The sequence below is a fragment of the Oncorhynchus gorbuscha genome, linkage group LG04 (assembly GCF_021184085.1).
Source record: "Oncorhynchus gorbuscha isolate QuinsamMale2020 ecotype Even-year linkage group LG04, OgorEven_v1.0, whole genome shotgun sequence".
NCBI classification, from domain to species: domain Eukaryota; kingdom Metazoa; phylum Chordata; class Actinopteri; order Salmoniformes; family Salmonidae; genus Oncorhynchus; species Oncorhynchus gorbuscha.
In genome coordinates, this window is record NC_060176.1 from 50,124,902 (window position 1) to 50,144,389 (window position 19,488).

Below are 19,488 nucleotides of genomic sequence, written 5' to 3' on the forward strand. Positions count from 1 at the left end.
GCCAAGACAACGCAGGAGTGGCTTCGGGACAAGTCTCTGTCTTTGAGTGGCCCAGCCAGAGCTCGGACTTAAACAAAATCGGACATCTCTGGAGAGACCTGAAAAAATCTGTGCAGCAACGCTCCCCATCCAACCTGACAGAACTTGAGAGGATCTGCAGAGAAGAATGGGAGAACGCTGCCAAAGCTGCTTCAACAGTATACTGAGTAAAGGGTCTGAATACTTCTGTGAATGTAATGTTTCCATTTTTTATTTGTAATTCACTTGCAAACAATTCTAAAAACTTGTTGTATTGTGTGTACAGTCGTGGCCAAAAGAGTCATTTTGAGAATGACACAAATATAAATTTTCACAAAGTTTGCTGCTTCAGTGTCTTTAGATATTTTTGTCAGATGTTACTATGGAATACTGTAGTATAATTATAAGCATTTCATAAGTGTCAAAGGCTTTTATTGACAATTACATGAAGTTGATGCAAAGAGTCAATATCGGCAGTGTTGACCCTTTTTTTCCCAAGACCTCTGCAATCCGCCCTGGCATGCTGTCAATTAACTTCTGGACCACATCCTGACTGATGGCAGCCCATTCTTGCATAATCAATGCTTGGAGTTTGTCAGAATTTGTGGGGTTTTGTTTGTCCACCCGCCTCTTGAGGATTGACCACAAGTTCTCAATCGGATTAAGGTCTGGGGAGTTTCTTGGCCAAGGACCCAAAATATCTATGTTTTTGTTCCCTGAGCCACTTAGTTATAACTTTTCATGCTGGAAAAGCCATTGTTCATCATCAAACTGTTCCTGCTCACCCCAGCCTACCCCTGCCCATGTCCTCCCCTCAGTCCTCACCCTGCCCATGTCCTCCCCTCTGCCCTCAGTCCTCACCCTGCCCATGTACTCCCCTCCTCACATGGCCCTGTCCACTCCCCTGACCTCAGTCCTCACCCTGCCCATGTACACCCCTCCTCACATGGCCCTGTCCACTCCCCTGACCTCAGTCCTCACCCTGCCCATGTACTCCCCTCCTCACATGGCCCTGTCCACTCCCCTGTCCACTCCCCTGACCTCAGTCCTCACCCTGCCCATGTACACCCCTCCTCACATGGCCCTGTCCACTCCCCTGACCTCAGTCCTCACCCTGCCCATGTACTCCCCTCCTCACATGGCCCTGTCCACTCCCCTGACCTCAGTCCTCACCCTGCCCATGTACTCCCCTCCTCACATGGCTCTGTCCACTCCCCTGACCTCAGTCCTCGCCCTGCCCATGTACTCCCCTCCTCACATGGCCCTGTCCACTCCCCTGACCTCAGTCCAACTGATCTCTGCCCCTGTCCTCCCCACTGCCCTCACTCTCACCCCAGCCCACCACTGAGCAGCTGAGTGCAAACACGCCTCGCCGACATGGCTAAACATGTGTGACATGACACAGCAGCGGAAAACACACTCCTGGGGACTGCTAGACTACAAGCATGATAGTGCAAGAGACCACAGGGGGAGATGGAGAGAGCGAGAAGAGCGAGAGAGAGAGAGCAAGAGAAGAAAGAGAGGGAGGAGGGAGGGAAAGAGACATGAGAGGTGACTTCTCTGAAGATAGACATTGTTACAATAAGCTGACTATCTGTTAGAGTAGGTGAAAGACAGACTGAGAGAAAACAGTAAGCAAGCAAAAAGTCATTATTGTAGAGAGATGTTATAGTTTAACATGATATGAAATTCAGGAAGTTGTAGATAGCTTGTGTTAGCAGCTGATTTGTAAAACCACTATCAGCTCTTCAGGTGACATCTCTCTGCTATGGTCTGTGAACTGTTCTCAATGTTAGCACGACTGTCATAAGACAATCACATTCTCATTTTCATTCTGACTAAACTGGTAAAAACAGCTCCATATCTGCTCCCCCACCATCAACAAATCTCTCTCTCTCCTGTGAGTCACTCACACTGCTCCTCAGCTTGGATTAAAAACAGGAGAGTCGAGGAGACTGGAGGAGAGAAGGGCTCTGTTGCCTGGAAACAGCCTGGGGGTCCCTTCGATCCCCCACGCAACCATCTCCTCCACCCCCCCCCCATTGGTCAACCAATCAGCTTGGCACCCACAATGCGCTGAGCCACGAGATGCAAGAGAGTACGTCCTATTAATGTGCTTATGTGATAAATGCAAAATGTATACACACACAACCACACATTGATCCTGCTCAGAAAAATATGTAAAAGCAGCTTAATAGAATCAAATGTTACAAACTGAAAGAATCTCTAGGTTTGTGTATATACTGTATGCACACACAGTGTAACTGACAAAATAATGGAAACACTTGAGTAAACGAGGGATACAAAGTATATTGAAAGCAGATGCTTCCACACAGGTGTGGTTCCGGTGTTAATTAAGCAATTAACATCCAGTCATGTATAAAAATGCTTTGCAGGCCTTTATTTTGGCTACCATGACAATACCCCCATCCACAGGGCACGAGTCGTCACTGAATGGTTTGACGAGCATGAAAATGACTTAAACCATATGCCATGGCCCTCTCAGTCACCATATCTCAACCCAATAGAAAAATTATGGGAGATTCAGGAACGGCACCTGAGACAGTGTTTCCCCCCACCATCAACAAAACCAAATTGTACGCGCGTACACATGCACACGCGCACACACACACACACACACACACACACACACACACACACACACACACACACACACACACACACACACACACACACACACACACACACACACACACACACGTAGGCCTTGCTGTTTTGATTTTTGTTGTCCTTGATGTTTTTTTTAAACATTGTTGTTTTTTGCTGTTTTCCTTTATTTTTGTATTTTTTCTCTTTTGTTCCGTTTGTTGGTACACTGGGTCGGTGGTGGGTTCTGGTTGGGTTGAAGGGCGACGCTGGCTTGGTTGGGGGGGGGGGGGGGGGGCTTTGATGGTTGATGGCCTGACGGTTGGGAGCTTGGGCCGATGGCCGAGAGGTCGCTGGTTCGGGTCCCCGTTTCGCCTGGGTGGGGGATCTGTCCTTGTGCCCTTGGGTGGGGGGGGGGGGGGGGGGATCTGTCCTTGTGCCCTTGGGTGGGGCGCTTGACACTTTTTGCTCCTGTGGGTCCCTCTGGATGGGAGTGTCTGCTAGATGACTGAATGTAATGTAAATGTTGAGCGGCTTCACTGCAGGTAGATTGCATCTTTTAAAAATCAATAATAATTAAAAAAACAATAATAATTTAAAAAAAATTTTTTTCATAAAAATAAATTATGGAATTTCTTGTGAAAGAATGGTGTCACATCCCTCCAATAGATTTCCAGATGATATAATCTATGTCAAGGCACACTGGAGGTGTTCTGGCTTGTGGTGGCCCATCACCCTATTAAGACACATTAACTTGTTGTTTCCTCGATTGAGGCAGTTACTTGTATGTGTGTGTTCTTTCTAAATACATTGTGTCCTGGTAAGTACCCTGTGATGGCATGATTGGGGAATGTAATAAGGTGATGAGGCCATCACAGCAACAGAAATGCACTCTGGTAGGCTTGTACTAACAGGCAGGAAAATGCAGGCACACACACAGACATTGAGAGTCATTAGAGGGATTCCTCACGAAACCCAGACATAAAAAGACTATTATTTGAGGGATTTTCACAAAATGTCATTCATAAAATAATAATTTGAAGGAAGGATTGTTGATATATATTCTACATTTTTATCTAAAAGCATTATTGAGAAATAATTGATAACGTTTGCATATTTATGACATTTTGGCCTTACCCAGGCCTCCTTAAAGACTCCATAGTGTTTCATCTGTAGGTGTTACAAAGCAAACATTGGTGTCATATGAAGCTTTACTGCTTGGTCTGTAATATGAGTAGTATTTTGGATTTCAATAACTTTTTGTTTACATAAATGTATGAATATTGAAAAATATGAACATGAATATTGACTTCATTTTATATTTGGCAAATATTTCCATATATTGTTGAACATAATATATTATAGGCGAATATACATGTTCCAGAATGGGATCTCTGCCAGTAGAGTTATGATCCAATTTGTAAGCATTACCAACAGTGAATGTGAAAATGGATTCAAAATGGTTGCCATCTTCTGGTGATTTGCAGGATGTGCAATGATAAGTAAAAGAAAGGCTGTGATTGGTTACTGTACATTGCCTACTATACCAAATTCTCAAAAGTCGGGCCATAATTTTAAAACTAGCAGAGATCCCCCTTTGATATTCCTGTAGTGTATTTTATGTTCAATATTTTCAATATTCATTGTTATATTTTTGTATTGAAATCAAAATACTACTCATATCACAGAGCAAACGGTAAAGCTTCATATGACATCAATTTTTGCTTAAAGGAGGCCTGAGTAACGCCAAAACGTCATAAATGCCAACTTTAATAAATTATTTCTCAATTATGCTTTTACATTTAACATTTGTATCTATGTCAACAATCCTTTCTCGAAAGGCCTATTCTATGGTATTTGTTTTCTCTGGGTTTCTTGAGGAATGACTCATTGACTGTTTGCTTGTGGGTGGAGTGTGGAGAGTAGTGTCACTGTGTGTGTGTGTGTGTGTGTGTGTGTGTGTGTGTGTGTGTGTGTGTGTGTGTGTGTGTGTGTGTGTGTGTGTGTGTGTGTGTGTGTGTCTGCTTGCGTGCGTGCGTGTCTGCCTGCGTGCGTGCAGGGGACAGGGTCATATCAGGACATGGGTGTTTCCAGTTAAACAGAGCAGTCCCTTGTGTTCAGCTACCACACCCTACTTTCCCTGGATCCCTGGCAGAGGCCCTCAAAAATACCGGTCTGTGTGTGTGTGCGTGCATGGGAGGAATGGGGGAGAAAGAGTGTGTAGAGATAGGTGGAGGGGGGGTAGAAAGGGGGCGTGGGGCTTGAGCAGGTATTGGAGTTGGTTGAATATGTATGCATGCGTGTGTGTGTGTATGTATCATTCCTGGCCCGTGTGTCTGTCTATGCACGAGTAAATTAGTGTGTCTGTATGTGTGAGTTCTTGTACTTCGAGAGAGATCGCTTCGTCAGAGGTTGCTTTGTGCTTGATCTGCTCTCCTCCCTAACAGCACAGTGTCAGAGCTAACATCCCCCAGTGAGGAAAAAAAAGTATTTAATTTAACCTTAATTTAACTAGGCAAGTTAGTTAAGAACAAAGTCTTATTTATAATGACGGACTACACCAGACAAACCCGGAAGACGCTGGGCCAATTGTGCACCTACCTATGAGACTCCCAATCACGGCCGGATGTAATACAGCCTGGATTCAAACCAGGGACTGTAGTGACGCCTCTTGCACTGAGACGCAGTGCCTTAGACTGCTGCGCCACTCGGGAGCCTGCCTGATACCACAGGCACGTTCCCCACCCCACCGCAGCACCTAGCCTAGCAGCCTGAAGCCTGATTGGCAGTACAGACTAAAGGGAGAAACGCTTAGAATGGATATGACTTTTTCGTAGCAGGTTAGGAGAATTTACACAGCAGGTTAGGATAATTAACGTATAAGGTTAGGAGACTTAGGTTAAGGTTAGTAAAAGGGTTAGGGTTAGCAAACATGCTCTCCTAACCTGCTACGAAAATCCCCTTCCTGTCTTAGCTGTACTCCTTCTAGTTACAACCCTGATTGGCACTTGTTCTTGTCTGACTGAGAAACAGCCTTTCATGCTGGATGAGCACTCTATTCACACAAACACACAATACTATTACTTTTATTATTACGTGTTTTACTTTTCTATTATTTGTATCTGCATTGTTGGGAAATGTATGTATGTGAGCAAGGATTTCACTGTTAGTCTACACCTGTTGTTTAAGGAAGCATGTGACGAATCAAATTTGATTTGACATACAGTTGAATTTATAAGGCACACGCACAAAACAACCAACAGCTGAGGAACTCTTTATATTGTACTGTACATACATCCTCACACACATACACCAACATATACACACACACGCATAGCCTTTGTAAAATACGCATTTCTCCAATAAGAAAACCAGTGTTTAAATGTCAGTTTCTACCCAAAGTTGTGTGTGTGTGGTGGGGGCTTTGTTAACATGCTTGAGTTGCTTTTACAGGTCTTACAAGCAATTTCATGCTGGCATGATTCTCCTTCCATCCTGTTTAATTTGCTCATGTTTGTGTTCAACTCCCCGTGATCACAAAGAAATTAGTTCTGATAATAGTGTGATATCAATAAAGCAGAACAAGAATAGACCATTGTTTCAAAACGGTAGGGGGATTAACTTGATAAGAAATGGGATAGAAGACAGCTAGATGAGTGGTGCCTATAAGAGCTGGACAAGGAGGCAGGATTAGCTGGCAAGAAGTAGGGTAGAGTTTAGTGGTGTCTACATAGCCTGGCCTGGCTTGCTAGGCTTATAGTGGTACTCTGCATGATGGAGATTGGAGACACAGCTACAAACGAGACTAGTACTTATCATGGCTCTAAAAAGAGCTGGATTAAATGTTAGAAAATGGGTCAGAAACTAGAGAGGTGAGTGATGCTACATGGTTCTCTTTCAGGCCCAATCCAGAGATCAAACTAATATGATGACTGGTTTTGACACAATATCTTTTGTGAAGGGGCCTTTTTCGAACATTTGCTTAAAACCTGTATGCTACCCAGCCAGCATAGATGTTATCTGCATATGAGAGTTTTGACTGTATGACTGTTGTGGACCAGTTATGGGAGAACATTGGCACAGCATTATAGTGTCACCACATAACACTGAGAATCATCCCGCTTCTGTGTTACCTTCCAACCTCTCACAGAATCATCAGGAACAAACTCACTGACCTGCGTGGATAGAAGTCTTATTCTTAAAAGCAAGATTATTATAGTAAACGAAAACATAACAGTGAATTCAGCTTACTGCAGTGGCCTGCCCAGTCACCAGATCTCAATCCAATTGAGCATCTGCGGGAGGAGATGGAACGAGCTAGAGATCCACTCCCAGCCATCTTGACACAACTGTGGGAAGCATTGGAGTCAAAAATGGGCCAGAAACCCAGTGGAACGCCTTCGATACCTTGTAAAGTCCATGCCCCGATGAACAGGCTGTTCTGAGGGCATAACGGGGAGCAACTAGATATTAGGAAGGTGTTCCTAAGGTTTTGTACACTCGGTGTAAATTGGCATTCCAGCAACTTTGAGGAAAAACTGTTATATCAGCGTTGTTCCTGTTGTTCACACGCGTATCTGCCCTGTCATTGGCTAGAATGTCCCCTCCAGATCCTGCCCTCTCCCGCCTGCCTTCTGCCTTTCTGGACATGTATTCCCATTGTTAGAGCGGTCAGTCCAGTATCTTGACAATATATAGATAATCTGATCACTATCACTAGCTAACAGGGAAAAATAGCTACATAGCTAACTCGTTTCTTACATGTACTACTAAAGTTAAAAAGCATTGGATTGGTGTAAACATGGGCGTGAGAAAGTTTCCTTCATCCTTATTTTTGCTCCAGTCTCAGAGCTATTCTTTTTAAATCCAAGTCACAATGAGACTGACTTAATCATTTAAACTTAATCCATCACCTTATGTATTACTGCCCCCCAGTTGAAAGTAGTGACATCCCAAAAAACTATACAACAGAAATGTCTCCTAGCCTCCCACGCATGCTTTCCGCCCCGAACACTAAAAGTGAAAATAAAAATATAAAAACTAAATAGAAATAGTTTTATACAACTAAAAATAAATCGAAACGAGCAAATACAGTGTGAAAACGAACTGAAACTAAACTGAATTCGAAATAAAAATAAAATCCCAAAACTATTATAACCTTGTTTGAAAGACAGAGAAGCAATATTCTGTGAGTTAGCTCCTAATTGGTCCATTTCCGAAATGATCGAAATAATGTAAAAATAGCTTGTTTTGATGACTCCGTTTCCCTCCTCGAATGAAATTTGCTCATTTAGCATGGAGAAGGCAATTTAAAAAGCACTTAGCAGAACTGTAAACGTCGTTTCCCTGGCTGAAACACCCAGACTGAAGATGAAATCAATACAGCAGGACTCTTCATTCATCACTCTTTCTTCCCTCACTTTTCCCTGGAGTTCCTGGAATACCGGCTCACATCAGACACATAATGTATACACTCACACACACAGTTGCGCATAGAAGCACAACACACACACACACACGCGGATAATACAATAGTATAGTAATACAGATGGAGACCAACGCCTTGACACCATGGAATGAGCTGAGCACAGGAAGTATCTTTAAAGAATTGACTCAACTCTCTCTATCCATCTACCTCCCGAAAAATAATTAGCTATCTGAAAAGAATTACCACAAATATGCTTGATTACATCTTCATCAGCCTCAAAGTCAGACGATTGAAACAAATGATGAACCGCATCAAATCAAGGTGTTTTCCTTTTTCAATAACGCCGACCCTAATGGTCTCCCTAGCTCTGTTAATTGAGCTGTGTAAAGTAGCTACAGTATCTGTGTGGTAGATTGGTTCTGATTGGATCTCACAATCACCGTTAATTGAAAGTGACCCTGGCTAATTACAACCCACATATTACATCCAGAAGAAGAACATGGACAAATTTGTGCCAATTATTTTGCTCACCACATGCATGCCTGTACTTAATTGATGCATTTACTGAAAGTAATAGAAGAAGCTGAAATTGTGGAGTTTTCTAACGATTAGTTGTTGCCAGTAATTGTGTTTCTCTCTATGAAGTTATGTAGTTAGACTGTGTGTGGTGTTGTTACCAGTAAGATTTAGAGGAGGCAGGATGAAGAGGGAATAGGCAAGATGGATTCCTCTCTTCCTTCCATTCCTTCCCTCTTTCTGTGACTCAGATTCATGCTGCCACTGTCCAGCCCCCCCCCCATCTCCATCTCCCTCCCACTTTCTCTCTTTGTAGCTCTCTCCCTTTCTATTCCCCACTCTCCCCCCTCATTGTCTCTCCCTCACCCTCCAATTTCCATTCCTCACTCTCTCACTCCCCCCACCCCACCCTTCTCTCTCTCAGGGCTCAGAGGTCGGGCCGCCCTCCAGCGCTCCTCTCCCCAGAGCCACGATGACATCTCAGCGCTGCTGCTTCGTTTCCCAGGAGCCTATTCACCACACATCATCACCAGAATCAGCATCATCTTCCTGCACACACAAATACATGCACACCTCTTCCACCTCGCACTGTGCACCGTGACCCCACCTCCCCATCTGCCTCCAACTACGCTGAGATGGGGTCTGTGGGGGGAGTAGTTGCCCACTAGGCCTGCAGCGAGAGAGAGAGAGGAGAAAGCAAAAAGCTACGACCTGTGAACTCTCAACAATGCGTCTCAATAAACCACGCCACACAAAATCTGATGAGTCAGACTGGCTCCAGAGAAAGAACAACAACTTCAAAAAGCGGGAGACCCCTCCACCTCCCTCAGGCGAGAGAGAGAAAATAAGTGTTTATACACATCCCGGCTCAGGCTCTGGACATGCTTACATGACTTTCCCTGTTACGACCGAGAGTCGTCTGTTCTTTTGACCAATTGATTGGTCAACATTTTTAAATATGTATTTGTCTATATGTAGACACACCCTATGTTTGAATAAAATCAACTATATGTAGGCTACTTTGCCTGATGCTTTATTAAAGAACTGCAATTAAAACCAGAAGAAAAAAAAACCTGTTCCCGTCCAGACCCTCCTCCTCCTCCCGCTGCTGCTGGCCTTGGCAGATTCTGCCGTTATGCTCCTGAAGTTGCCGGTAATAGACCACACCAGCGGTCGGCAACCTTTTCCATTTGGAGTGCCAAGTTATCGTACCATTCCTACTAATCTGCATGCCAGTTATGATTTTCATATGCACATTGTCGTGGAATAGTTTCATTTAATTTACAATAAAGTTGTCATCTCAAAATCAATGTCCTGTGGTTAATCCATCTAAATGAAAATGATACAAATGTAAAAGTAAATTTTATTGCCATTGCCAATATGTAAAAATAGCCCACATAAAGCCAATAAATAAAAACATTGCAGCCAGCCAGGTAGAAAATATCCTGATAAAAATAAATATCCTATAAATCACATTGGCTATGCATGGTCTGCCTGAAACGAACTTGAAACATTGTATCAACTATTAACTTGGGTCCTGCCTGAAGCTGATGCTAGCAAACTTGCAACATTGTATAAAATATTCTGGGCCCTCAGTTTCCTGCACCAGTGAGCTCCAGACAGACCGACATAGCTGTAGGCTATTTGCGCAAGGATAAGAAGTAATCAGGTAGCCTTTTTTTATGACATTTCCATCATCAGAGCATAACACTGTTTCTCCTTTCATGCTGACTGGTTATCGAAAGGGAGAGAGTTGGAAATATTTTTCAAATAGGCTACGTTAAGGAACTATTGTCATTCTCAATGGATGTAAAAACAGACTTGGTTAACTTGCTTTTAGAGGCGAATAAAAAACTGCTGTGAGAAGTTCCACAGTTTCACAGGCTCCTGAGTGGAGCAGCGGTCTAAGGCACTCAGTAGTAGAGGTGTCACTACAGACCCTGGTTCAATTCCAGGCTGTATCACAACTGGCCGTGATTTGGAGTCCCACAGGGCGGCGCACAATTGGCCCAGCGTCGTCCGGGTTAGGGTTTGGCCCGGGATAGGCTGTCATTGTAAATAAGAATTTGTTCTTAACTGACTTGCCTAGTTAAATAAAGTTTAAATAAATAAATATTTATTTATTTATTTAAGTAATGGTGAGTTAAGACAATCCGAAATAGTATCAGATCCCCAAATGGGCACATTTATGAGCCTACAGGTAGCCTAGGCCTAGTTCTATGTGTAATCAAGTGCGTGTTCCAACTCAAGATTGACAGGAGCGCTCCAAACAAAAGACAATTAATAAATTGACAACTGGTAAATGGGAATGAAATAAACCAAAATGCTTTCCTCACAAGTTTAGCATAGGTTGTGCACTCTGCAAACAATGTGTCCACTCCTAGAATGAAAAACGGTAAGACTGTAATAATAATATATTAAACGCATTAACATATATGACCGTAACCAAACAAACATTGTAGATTAGAAATGATGGGAATTAACGGTAAATGTGTGCCATCCCCGGGGCCTCCACAATGGATTAGTCCACTCAGAGAGGCTTGAATCAGACAGGTGTACCAGGTAGCCTACATCCAGCCGCTAAACTCCTATACATTGTACATCTATTGAAAAATACGGGCAGAACACTGGTTAGCACCAGTGTAAGGCAGCAGTAGGCACCAGTGTGGGGCAGCAGTGGTTGAGGACGGGGTGAGGTAATGTAATGTTGATGGTGACTCACATAGTCATGGAAGGCCTTGGCCTCACTGGAGTGCTCACATGTTTCTCTCCTCTCTGGGGCTGCACAGTACAGGTCCCAGAACACACTGCAGCACAGGGAAGGCAAGGGGAGGTTAGAATCTAAACAAACAAAAATAACAATATCTTCATCAGTAGCAATGTTATCATTCTGATTATTCCAGAATGTTACCAGGGCCCGTATTCACAAAGCATCTCAGAGTAGAAGTAGAAAAGCCAGGTCCCCATGTCCATTCATTATAATCTAAAAGGGAAAACTGATTCCAGATCAGCACTCCTACTCTGAGAAGTTTTTTGTTTGTTATACAGGCCCAGTAAGGTGGATTGATAAGTCATTGTCATTTAAAACAAGTTGTAATAGAGAAGAGAGGAGGATGAAGATAAAGGAGAGGGTGAGGGAATGGAGTGAAGGATGTAGTACTGTACTCACCACCACCAAGAATGGAGGAACCCTGGGGGCTCTCCTAATGTGATGTTCTTCTCCCATCGGATCTACCCAAGAGACAGACAGAGAGAGAGAGAGAGAGAGGTTTCAAAGGTAAATCATGTGTCAGGTGTAGACCCCATTGTACTGCAACTGAAGTCCTCAAGTATATATGTGTGTGTGTGTGTGTGTGTGTGTGTGTGTGTGTGTGTGTGTGTGTGTGTGTGTGTGTGTGTGTGTGTGTGTGTGTGTGTGTGTGTGTGTGTGTGTGTGTGTGTGTGTGTGTGTGTGTGTGTGTGTGTGTGTCGTGTACTTTAAACCTGACAGAGCCCATTGTTAGTTGTGGGGCTGTTCTTAAAGACATGTACCAACCTGAGAGGCCAATCTGTCCTTTGTACAGGCCACACACGGTGAACCCTGAAACACTACTGTGTTTGCTTTGCCCCATAACTATCTTTCTTTTGCTCGGTCTCTCTCGCTCTCTCAAACCTTAGCATGCCATCTCCTGTGCCTCCACACAAGGTCAATGCAAGCAGTAACATCATCCTCTGGACTAAACCTGATTTATGGACACACATACACACACACACAGGAGAGCATGCACACTTGCGAGCACACACACACACACACACACACACACACACACACACACACACACACACACACACACACACACACACACACACACACACACACACAGTAAAACCATGTGATTGAGTGGTGGTGTAGAGTGGATGTCTACGGAAACTGTACACAATGGGGCGACTGTCATGGTATTGTTTAGGCTGGCTCTGAGAGTGACATCACCCTGCTGTAGAAGGTTTACAGCATGACTCAACTCCCCTGTTAACCTGACTTTCCGATCCTTCTCTCTGTCAGTCTCTATCTCTACTTAGTTGAGGAGCCTATTTGAAATAAACAACTACAGTCATAGCGTGAACATTCTGTTCATCGTAGCCAATGTTTGACAGCATCAACAGTGAACAGTGAGCACCATCCAACTAACCCATGTTCCCTCGGCAGCAGAAGAAGTGGTCTGTCTGTATTTGGCCAATCTGAGGTTGGGTTGTGGTTGTGTTGGGTCTCAGGGTCTCAGCCTGGAGGTGTCAACAGACGTGCGTGGTAAACACAGCTCTATGGAGTGGCTAACAGCTATTTAAATCCTGGTTCCTCTCCTGCCCTCTACTCCAGTAGGAGCCATGGTGGGTTGGGTAGTGTAGGGGGATGGGAGGGACGGCTGTGTTTACACACATCCCTCTTTCAGCTAATGTGCTCGGCTCCCACACTCAAACACACCGCCTCCCTCTCTTCTCCTTTCATCTCCACCATCTCCGGAAGACAGACGGAGTGATATGCCATGGGATGCCAGAGAGGAAAGGGTGTATGTATTTGTGTGTGTCCGCGTGAGGGGGGAGAGGGGGGTGGAGCCAGCTGATGCATCCTCTATCGCTTTTTTCTTTATTTGGAGAAAATTACTGGTTTCAACTTTCACACTTCCTTACCTGCATACACACAGAGACAGAGAGAGAGAGAGAGAGAGAAACCTGCCAGCTAGGTGGTCTATCGTAACTCTCTGGGCTGATCCCAGTAATGGAGGCTAAATACTGAACCCCCTACTGCCCTGCCAGCTCAGCACTCCTCACTAATTCAATTACACACACACACACACACACACACACACACACACACACACACACACACACACACACACACACACACACACACACACACACACACACACACACACACACACACACACACACACACGAGGCAGAATCAGCCCTGCTCTAGGAGAGTGGACACACACACACACACACTTACCTCTGAGAGGAAGGTCTGTGCTGACTTCTGTGCCCCTACGTGCAGCAGGTACTCATACACATAGAGAGCTAACCTGCACAGAGAAACATAAGGATAACATGTTAGTAGGATGATTACCAGAGTAAAGTAGTGTGGCCACACCAGGCTGTGTCAACTGCATAACACAATTCGACCTATCCTGTTCAATTCCAACCATTTCAACTTTGGGCCATATGAGACAGAGCTTCTATACCCTCGACAGACTCTGCTAAAGCTGAAAACACACAGGCAATAGAAGAACAAACAGCATGCTGAGATGAGTTGGCACAGAGGGAACACACAGGAAATGCCTCTGTTTTACCCCAGGCACTCTATATATACCCCCCCCCCAAAAAAAAACCACTGTGCTTTTCCCACACTGGGAATTCATTACACACTTGATTGATTCATTCATTCTTTACTCTGTACTGCTCTGTTGATCAAACTAACTTGGAGGGCTGGCAGGTGGTCTACCTGATCCACATATACAAGATATCCATTGATCTGTCAGGGATCAATGCAGGATCAGTCAGTCTCTTAACAGTACAATTCAGGCTTGGTTGGGTCTCGGGAGTCTCAGAATCGTAGAAACATGGATTCAGTCAAGAGCAGCGGTCTTAAACATAAGGCCCGTGGGCTGGATCCGTCAGCCAGCCCATTCAATCCAGCCTGTGGGGGGTTTGAGGAAAAAATAAATAAAACATTTATACATTTTTTTACGGATAAAAACAATCCCAATTGACAATGAAATGACTCAAACCAATGTCCATAAATGAAAGCGCCCATTGCCGCCATGATAGAGAGCGAGGTTCTTGTCAACATAATGCAACCATCTTTTTGGCTGCTGAAAATGGTACGCAGCCTCATCTGGATGTGTCCAAAGTTCAGCATACAGTTTGACGCATACGTTCGATAAATCCAACGTTCCGCACCACACAGAACATACCGCCGCTGCCTCTGCAACGCAACGCTGCAAGGCAAACGCACCGTTCCATTGGAAATGAATGTACTTCTGGTGTACCAAAATTCAAAAACACCGTCGGTGTGATCGAGGCGTAAGTCCGGCAAGACATATACGTTTTTCGTGATCAGTTAGGTTCAAGGAAGAATCATCAATCAGAAGAAGTGTAGTTAGTGAAAACGGAATTCTTTTTAGCAGCAATGGTGGATAAAAACATGGAAATCTGTTTCCAGAATGTGGGGTATTTTGGACTTAGAGCCTCTTCACACTTACTACACTTTTCGTAAAAAAATACCGTTGGCTAGACAAATGACTCAAATGTGAACTTGCGTACTTGCTTACGTCTCGACGTCCGCTACCTCCGGAGGTAAACGCAAGACATCGCCCGACATTTGCCCCAGACAGAAAAGTAAACAGAATTGTCTCATTGAGCCAACACTCCTACAGTATAAATGGTAATAGCAGAGCAATGTTTTTGAAACAGCTGAAATGTACAGCATGTTCAATTCTGAAATTGTTGCCGTATCGGCCGGCTGCACTGAGCCACACAGTGGTATAGTGTTGGGTATAGGCCTACGCAGGTATACGCCATATACCCACTTATTTTTTCAGTGGGCATTGCCTACACCCACTTCTTAATCCCCACTGATATTTATCAAAGTAGTGTAGTGGAGGTATACGCCCGTATCAATTAATAGGGCTGATGGAACAGATCGGAATGTTTAGCTTAATGTTGATAAACTATTATTTTTTCACATTTTAGGTGCAGCAATGTATACACCGCAGTAGGCCTACGTGTGAAAGTTCCAAAATGCAAATTTGCGAGAAAATACTGTTCTAAAATGCAAGCAGTTTCATGGACAGATGGACATATCTGTTAGAAAGCGGGTGGATTTCGAGATGCAACAACTCTCATGGGTTGCTAATATGATTCGAATAATGCCTTCGGCTGCTAGGCAATGAAAGAAAGTTGAAAGAAAACCAATAGAACAGGAGAACGCATATGAGTAAGTCTATAAAAAGTATTGCCTCCACGTTTCTATGGTGGGACTTTGGCTATAGGCTACTTTGTCACAAGGTAAGACATGACTCATAATATAAAGTAAAATGTCTATGTTTCAAACTATTAAGGAACAGGAAAAATAGATTGACGCTAATGATAGGCCTAACTGTCTTCAGGTAGATGGGAAAAGCTTTCCCAAAAACCTTCTCTATTATATGTTAACTAGCTACAATGTAGCCAATGCCTACCTGCCAGAATGATATCATGATGATGATAATTTGCATCAATCAGAGTCCTAGGTGCCTGCATACTTGAAAGGCTACTCTTAAATTTAAAAAAAAGAAAACAATTAAAACATTTTTAAAAATTCTCCCAGACTTCAAAAGTGGTCTCCTGATGTAGTTTAATTTGAATGTACCCACTTCTCCAGGCACCATTACACGACTGGAGCCACGTAAAACTATGGAAGCCCATCCCCACCACCAAAAATATGTCAAATGGGATATATTTTTTCATTTGTAACATTGTGGTGATTTCAGGAGGTGGTGGGGATGTTTCCTGGGGCCCAGAGTTTTTCCTAATCTGGTAGCTCCTTAGACTCTCCTTCATATCTCGTAGTGGGAATAGAGCCTTAGAAGTTCACTTGACTTTTCTCCCTGGTGAGGGTAGTATGAAAGCTCACCAGCTCTCTGTATGTGTCCCAAATGGCACCCTATTCCTTTATAGTGCACTACTTTTGACCAAAGCCCTGTATGCCCAGGTCAAAAGTCATGCACTAATAAAGGGAAAAGGGTGCCATTTTGGGTGCATCCTGTGTCTGTGCCCTGCCATGCAGCTTAGCAGGCAGCAGCATAGCGTCTCCTCAGTCTAGACGAACATCTCAGACTGGGACAAAAATAAACCCTCCAGACACCTCTAGTCTACCTCTCTGAATATGATGGACTGCACATCTCTCCAGACTCTCTCTCTGTGCCTCTTGCCCTCGCTCGCTTTCTCCACCTCTCTTCGCCTCTTTGCCTCACCTCTCTCTAAATCTCTCTTTTTCTCTCTGCCTCCTTCCCCTCGCTCTCTCTCCAATTCTCTCATCTATCTTGTCTTTCTCTTGAGAGGCCTTGTGTTTAATGATGAAGGGATGAGGTATGAAAGGAGAGCACAAGGAGCAACAGTGTCTGCAGCAGGCGGCGGAGTGGCGTGATGTTTAACCACAGAGAAGACAAAGCTTTTCACAGGGACAAGGTTAACGCAACGACGTTCCATGAATAAAACATGGCGATGTTCTTAAGGCTGCGTCTCTTTCTATCTCTGTCTGTCTGTCTGTACAATACAATATACTTTATTGATCATTTACACGGATATTCATTTTGTGAAGTCAGCATACAAATACACAGACAAAAACATAAAACATGCAGTACGGAAAACCTGAAAGTTAGTACACAAGTCACACATATTAATGTCTCCGCGGCCTACTGTCCGACCGTATATTGGTCCCTGCATCTGGCCTATGTCCCAGTGTTCGGCCTAATGGCCATCGGCATGAAACCTCTCTCTCTCTCTCTGAAATATGATGGGTAATCAATATTACGCTGTGACTCTACTGTGTGGCCCTAAGAGACACATCTGCCCATTGACACAAGATGACAGAGAGGAGACAAGAGGAGAGGAGAAGGAAGAAAACCAAGGAAAGAGAGAAGAGATTTTAAAAAAGGATAGGAGAGATCTGGAGAGGTGAAGAGAAGAGTGGAGAGAAAGGGAGATGAAAGGAACAAGAAGAGGAGAAAAGGCTAAGTATAAAGAGGTGCTAATTCCCACAGCGGTGTTTCTACTGACCTAAGAAACGCAGGTTTAAATGCGCTGAGGCTTGGCAAAAATATACCTATAAATCACACTTATTAAAATGGCCCTGTCTGTTCCTCCATTATTGTGTGGAGCTCTCTCTCTCAATTCATTTCACAGGGGTTTTGTTGGCAAGGGAAAAATGTTCACATTGCCAAAGCAAGTGAAAAAAACGATCAACTATAGTGAGAAGACACAAAACAATGACATACTTTGAATTTTATAGTAAATATTGCACTCAAAAAGGTTTAAAAAGATAGACATTTCAAAATGTTATATTAGCAGCTATTTACAGTGTTTTAGCAATGTGCAAATAGTTGTAGTACGAATAGTAGGGGAAGATAAATAAACACATAAAATATTGGTGGTATTTACAATGTTGCTCCAGTGGTGCCCTTTTCTCAACGGGCCACAACTGTTGCTGCTGTGATTGCACACTGTGGTATTTCGCCTAACAGATATGGGAGTTTATCAATGTTGGATTTGTTTTCATTTTTTGGGGTCTTTGTGCTCTGTGGGAAATATGTATCTGTAATGTTATCATACATTTGGTACGAGTTTAGGAAGTGAAGCTCAGTTTCCACTTCATTTTATGGGCAATGGGCACGTAGCCTGTTTTCTCTCGAGAGCCAGAGGCGGCCTCTCTCAATAGCAAGGCTATGCTCACGGAGTCTGTACATAGTCAAGGGCTATGGGTCTTAATTGTGGGTCAGTCACAGTGGTCAGGTACACTGTGTACTCTTTGTTCAATGCCAGATAGCATTCCAATATGGTCAGGTTTTTTTTCCGCTCTCTCTCTCTCTATATATCTCACACACACACACACACACACACACACACACACACACACACACACACACACACACACACACACACACACACACACACACACACACACACACACACACACACACACACACACACCAGTGGCGGTCGGTGCCGGTTAAGATCAGAGGACACTTTTTTTTATGACCGTGACATTATTTCTATTACTGCATTTTGGGTCATTTATATTCCATTCACACAGCTCAATGTAACATTTACAGGTTCAGGATATTAAACAAACTTTCCCTATACCCATCATGAGGTCGCTACAACCTAGCCTACGAATGAAAGTATACAACTTAGGTGCATAGGTCAAGAGAAAAATTTGAGTCATCAAGGTGACAGACAGTGACACATTCCATACCGCCTTGCACACTATTGCCTGCATCTAGCTGATACAGGGTGTAATCATTAGTCCAAACAGTTGTAAACAAGAGTTTCTATTGGCAAATTCAGGTATGTTTATCCCACACACACAGTTCACTTTCATAGCAGCCACATAAGAACAGGATGATCACTTTGCTCATTGTATAATTCCGTCTCGCATCTATAACTACGCACTCTCGTTCTCTCATACCTTCACTTGTGGACTTCAGTACTGTGCTTAGCTCCTTATAAGTCTGCTGATGTCCAAGCATACCCATACCATGATGCAGTGACCAGCATGCTTGAAAATAAGGAGGCAGTTACCATGATGTGATGTGTTGGATTTGCCCAAAACATAAAGCTTTGCATTGAGGCCAAAAAGTGTATTCCTTTGCCTTGTTTTGTTTTTCAGTATTACTTTAGTGACTTGTTGCATACAGGATGCATGTTTTAGAATATTTATATTCTGTGTATTTTTATTCTTCTTTTCACTCTGTCATTTAGGTAATTATTGGGGAGTCAGAACCATGTTGTTAAACCATTTTCAGTTCTCTGAAGCCGTTTTAAAATCACCACTGGCCTCATGGTGACATCCCTGAGCAGTTTCTTTCCTGTCCTGCAGCTCAGTTCAGAAGGACGACTGCATCTTTGTTGTGTCTGGGTGGTTTAAAACATCATCCACAAAATAATTATTAACTTGACCATGCTTGAAGAGATATTCAATGTCTGATTTGCTATTGTTACCCATCTACCAATCACTGCCCTTCTTTAAATCAAATCACATTTTATTTGTCACATGCCCCGAATACAATGCTTACTTACAAGCGCTTAACTTATTTGGGACTGTGGAGCAGTATTGAGTAGCTTGAATAAGCAAGTTGCCCAGAGTAAACTGCCTGCTACTCAGCCCCAAAAGAATATGCATATAA

At 43.5% G+C, this 19,488-nt stretch overlaps 1 protein-coding gene across 1 annotated transcript in view; it reads right to left on the reverse strand.

The window, feature by feature from the left end:
* Window positions 1–19,488, reverse strand: part of LOC124034202 (single-stranded DNA-binding protein 2-like) — a 94,979-nt gene that overhangs the window by 38,539 nt on the left and 36,952 nt on the right. Inside the window, exons 2-4 of the mRNA XM_046347077.1 lie at window positions 13,554–13,626; window positions 11,739–11,800; window positions 11,292–11,376 (exon numbers count right to left, since the gene is read on the reverse strand). Coding sequence (XP_046203033.1) covers window positions 11,292–11,376; window positions 11,739–11,800; window positions 13,554–13,626 — 220 coding nt within the window. The remainder of the gene's footprint in view (window positions 1–11,291; window positions 11,377–11,738; window positions 11,801–13,553; window positions 13,627–19,488) is intronic.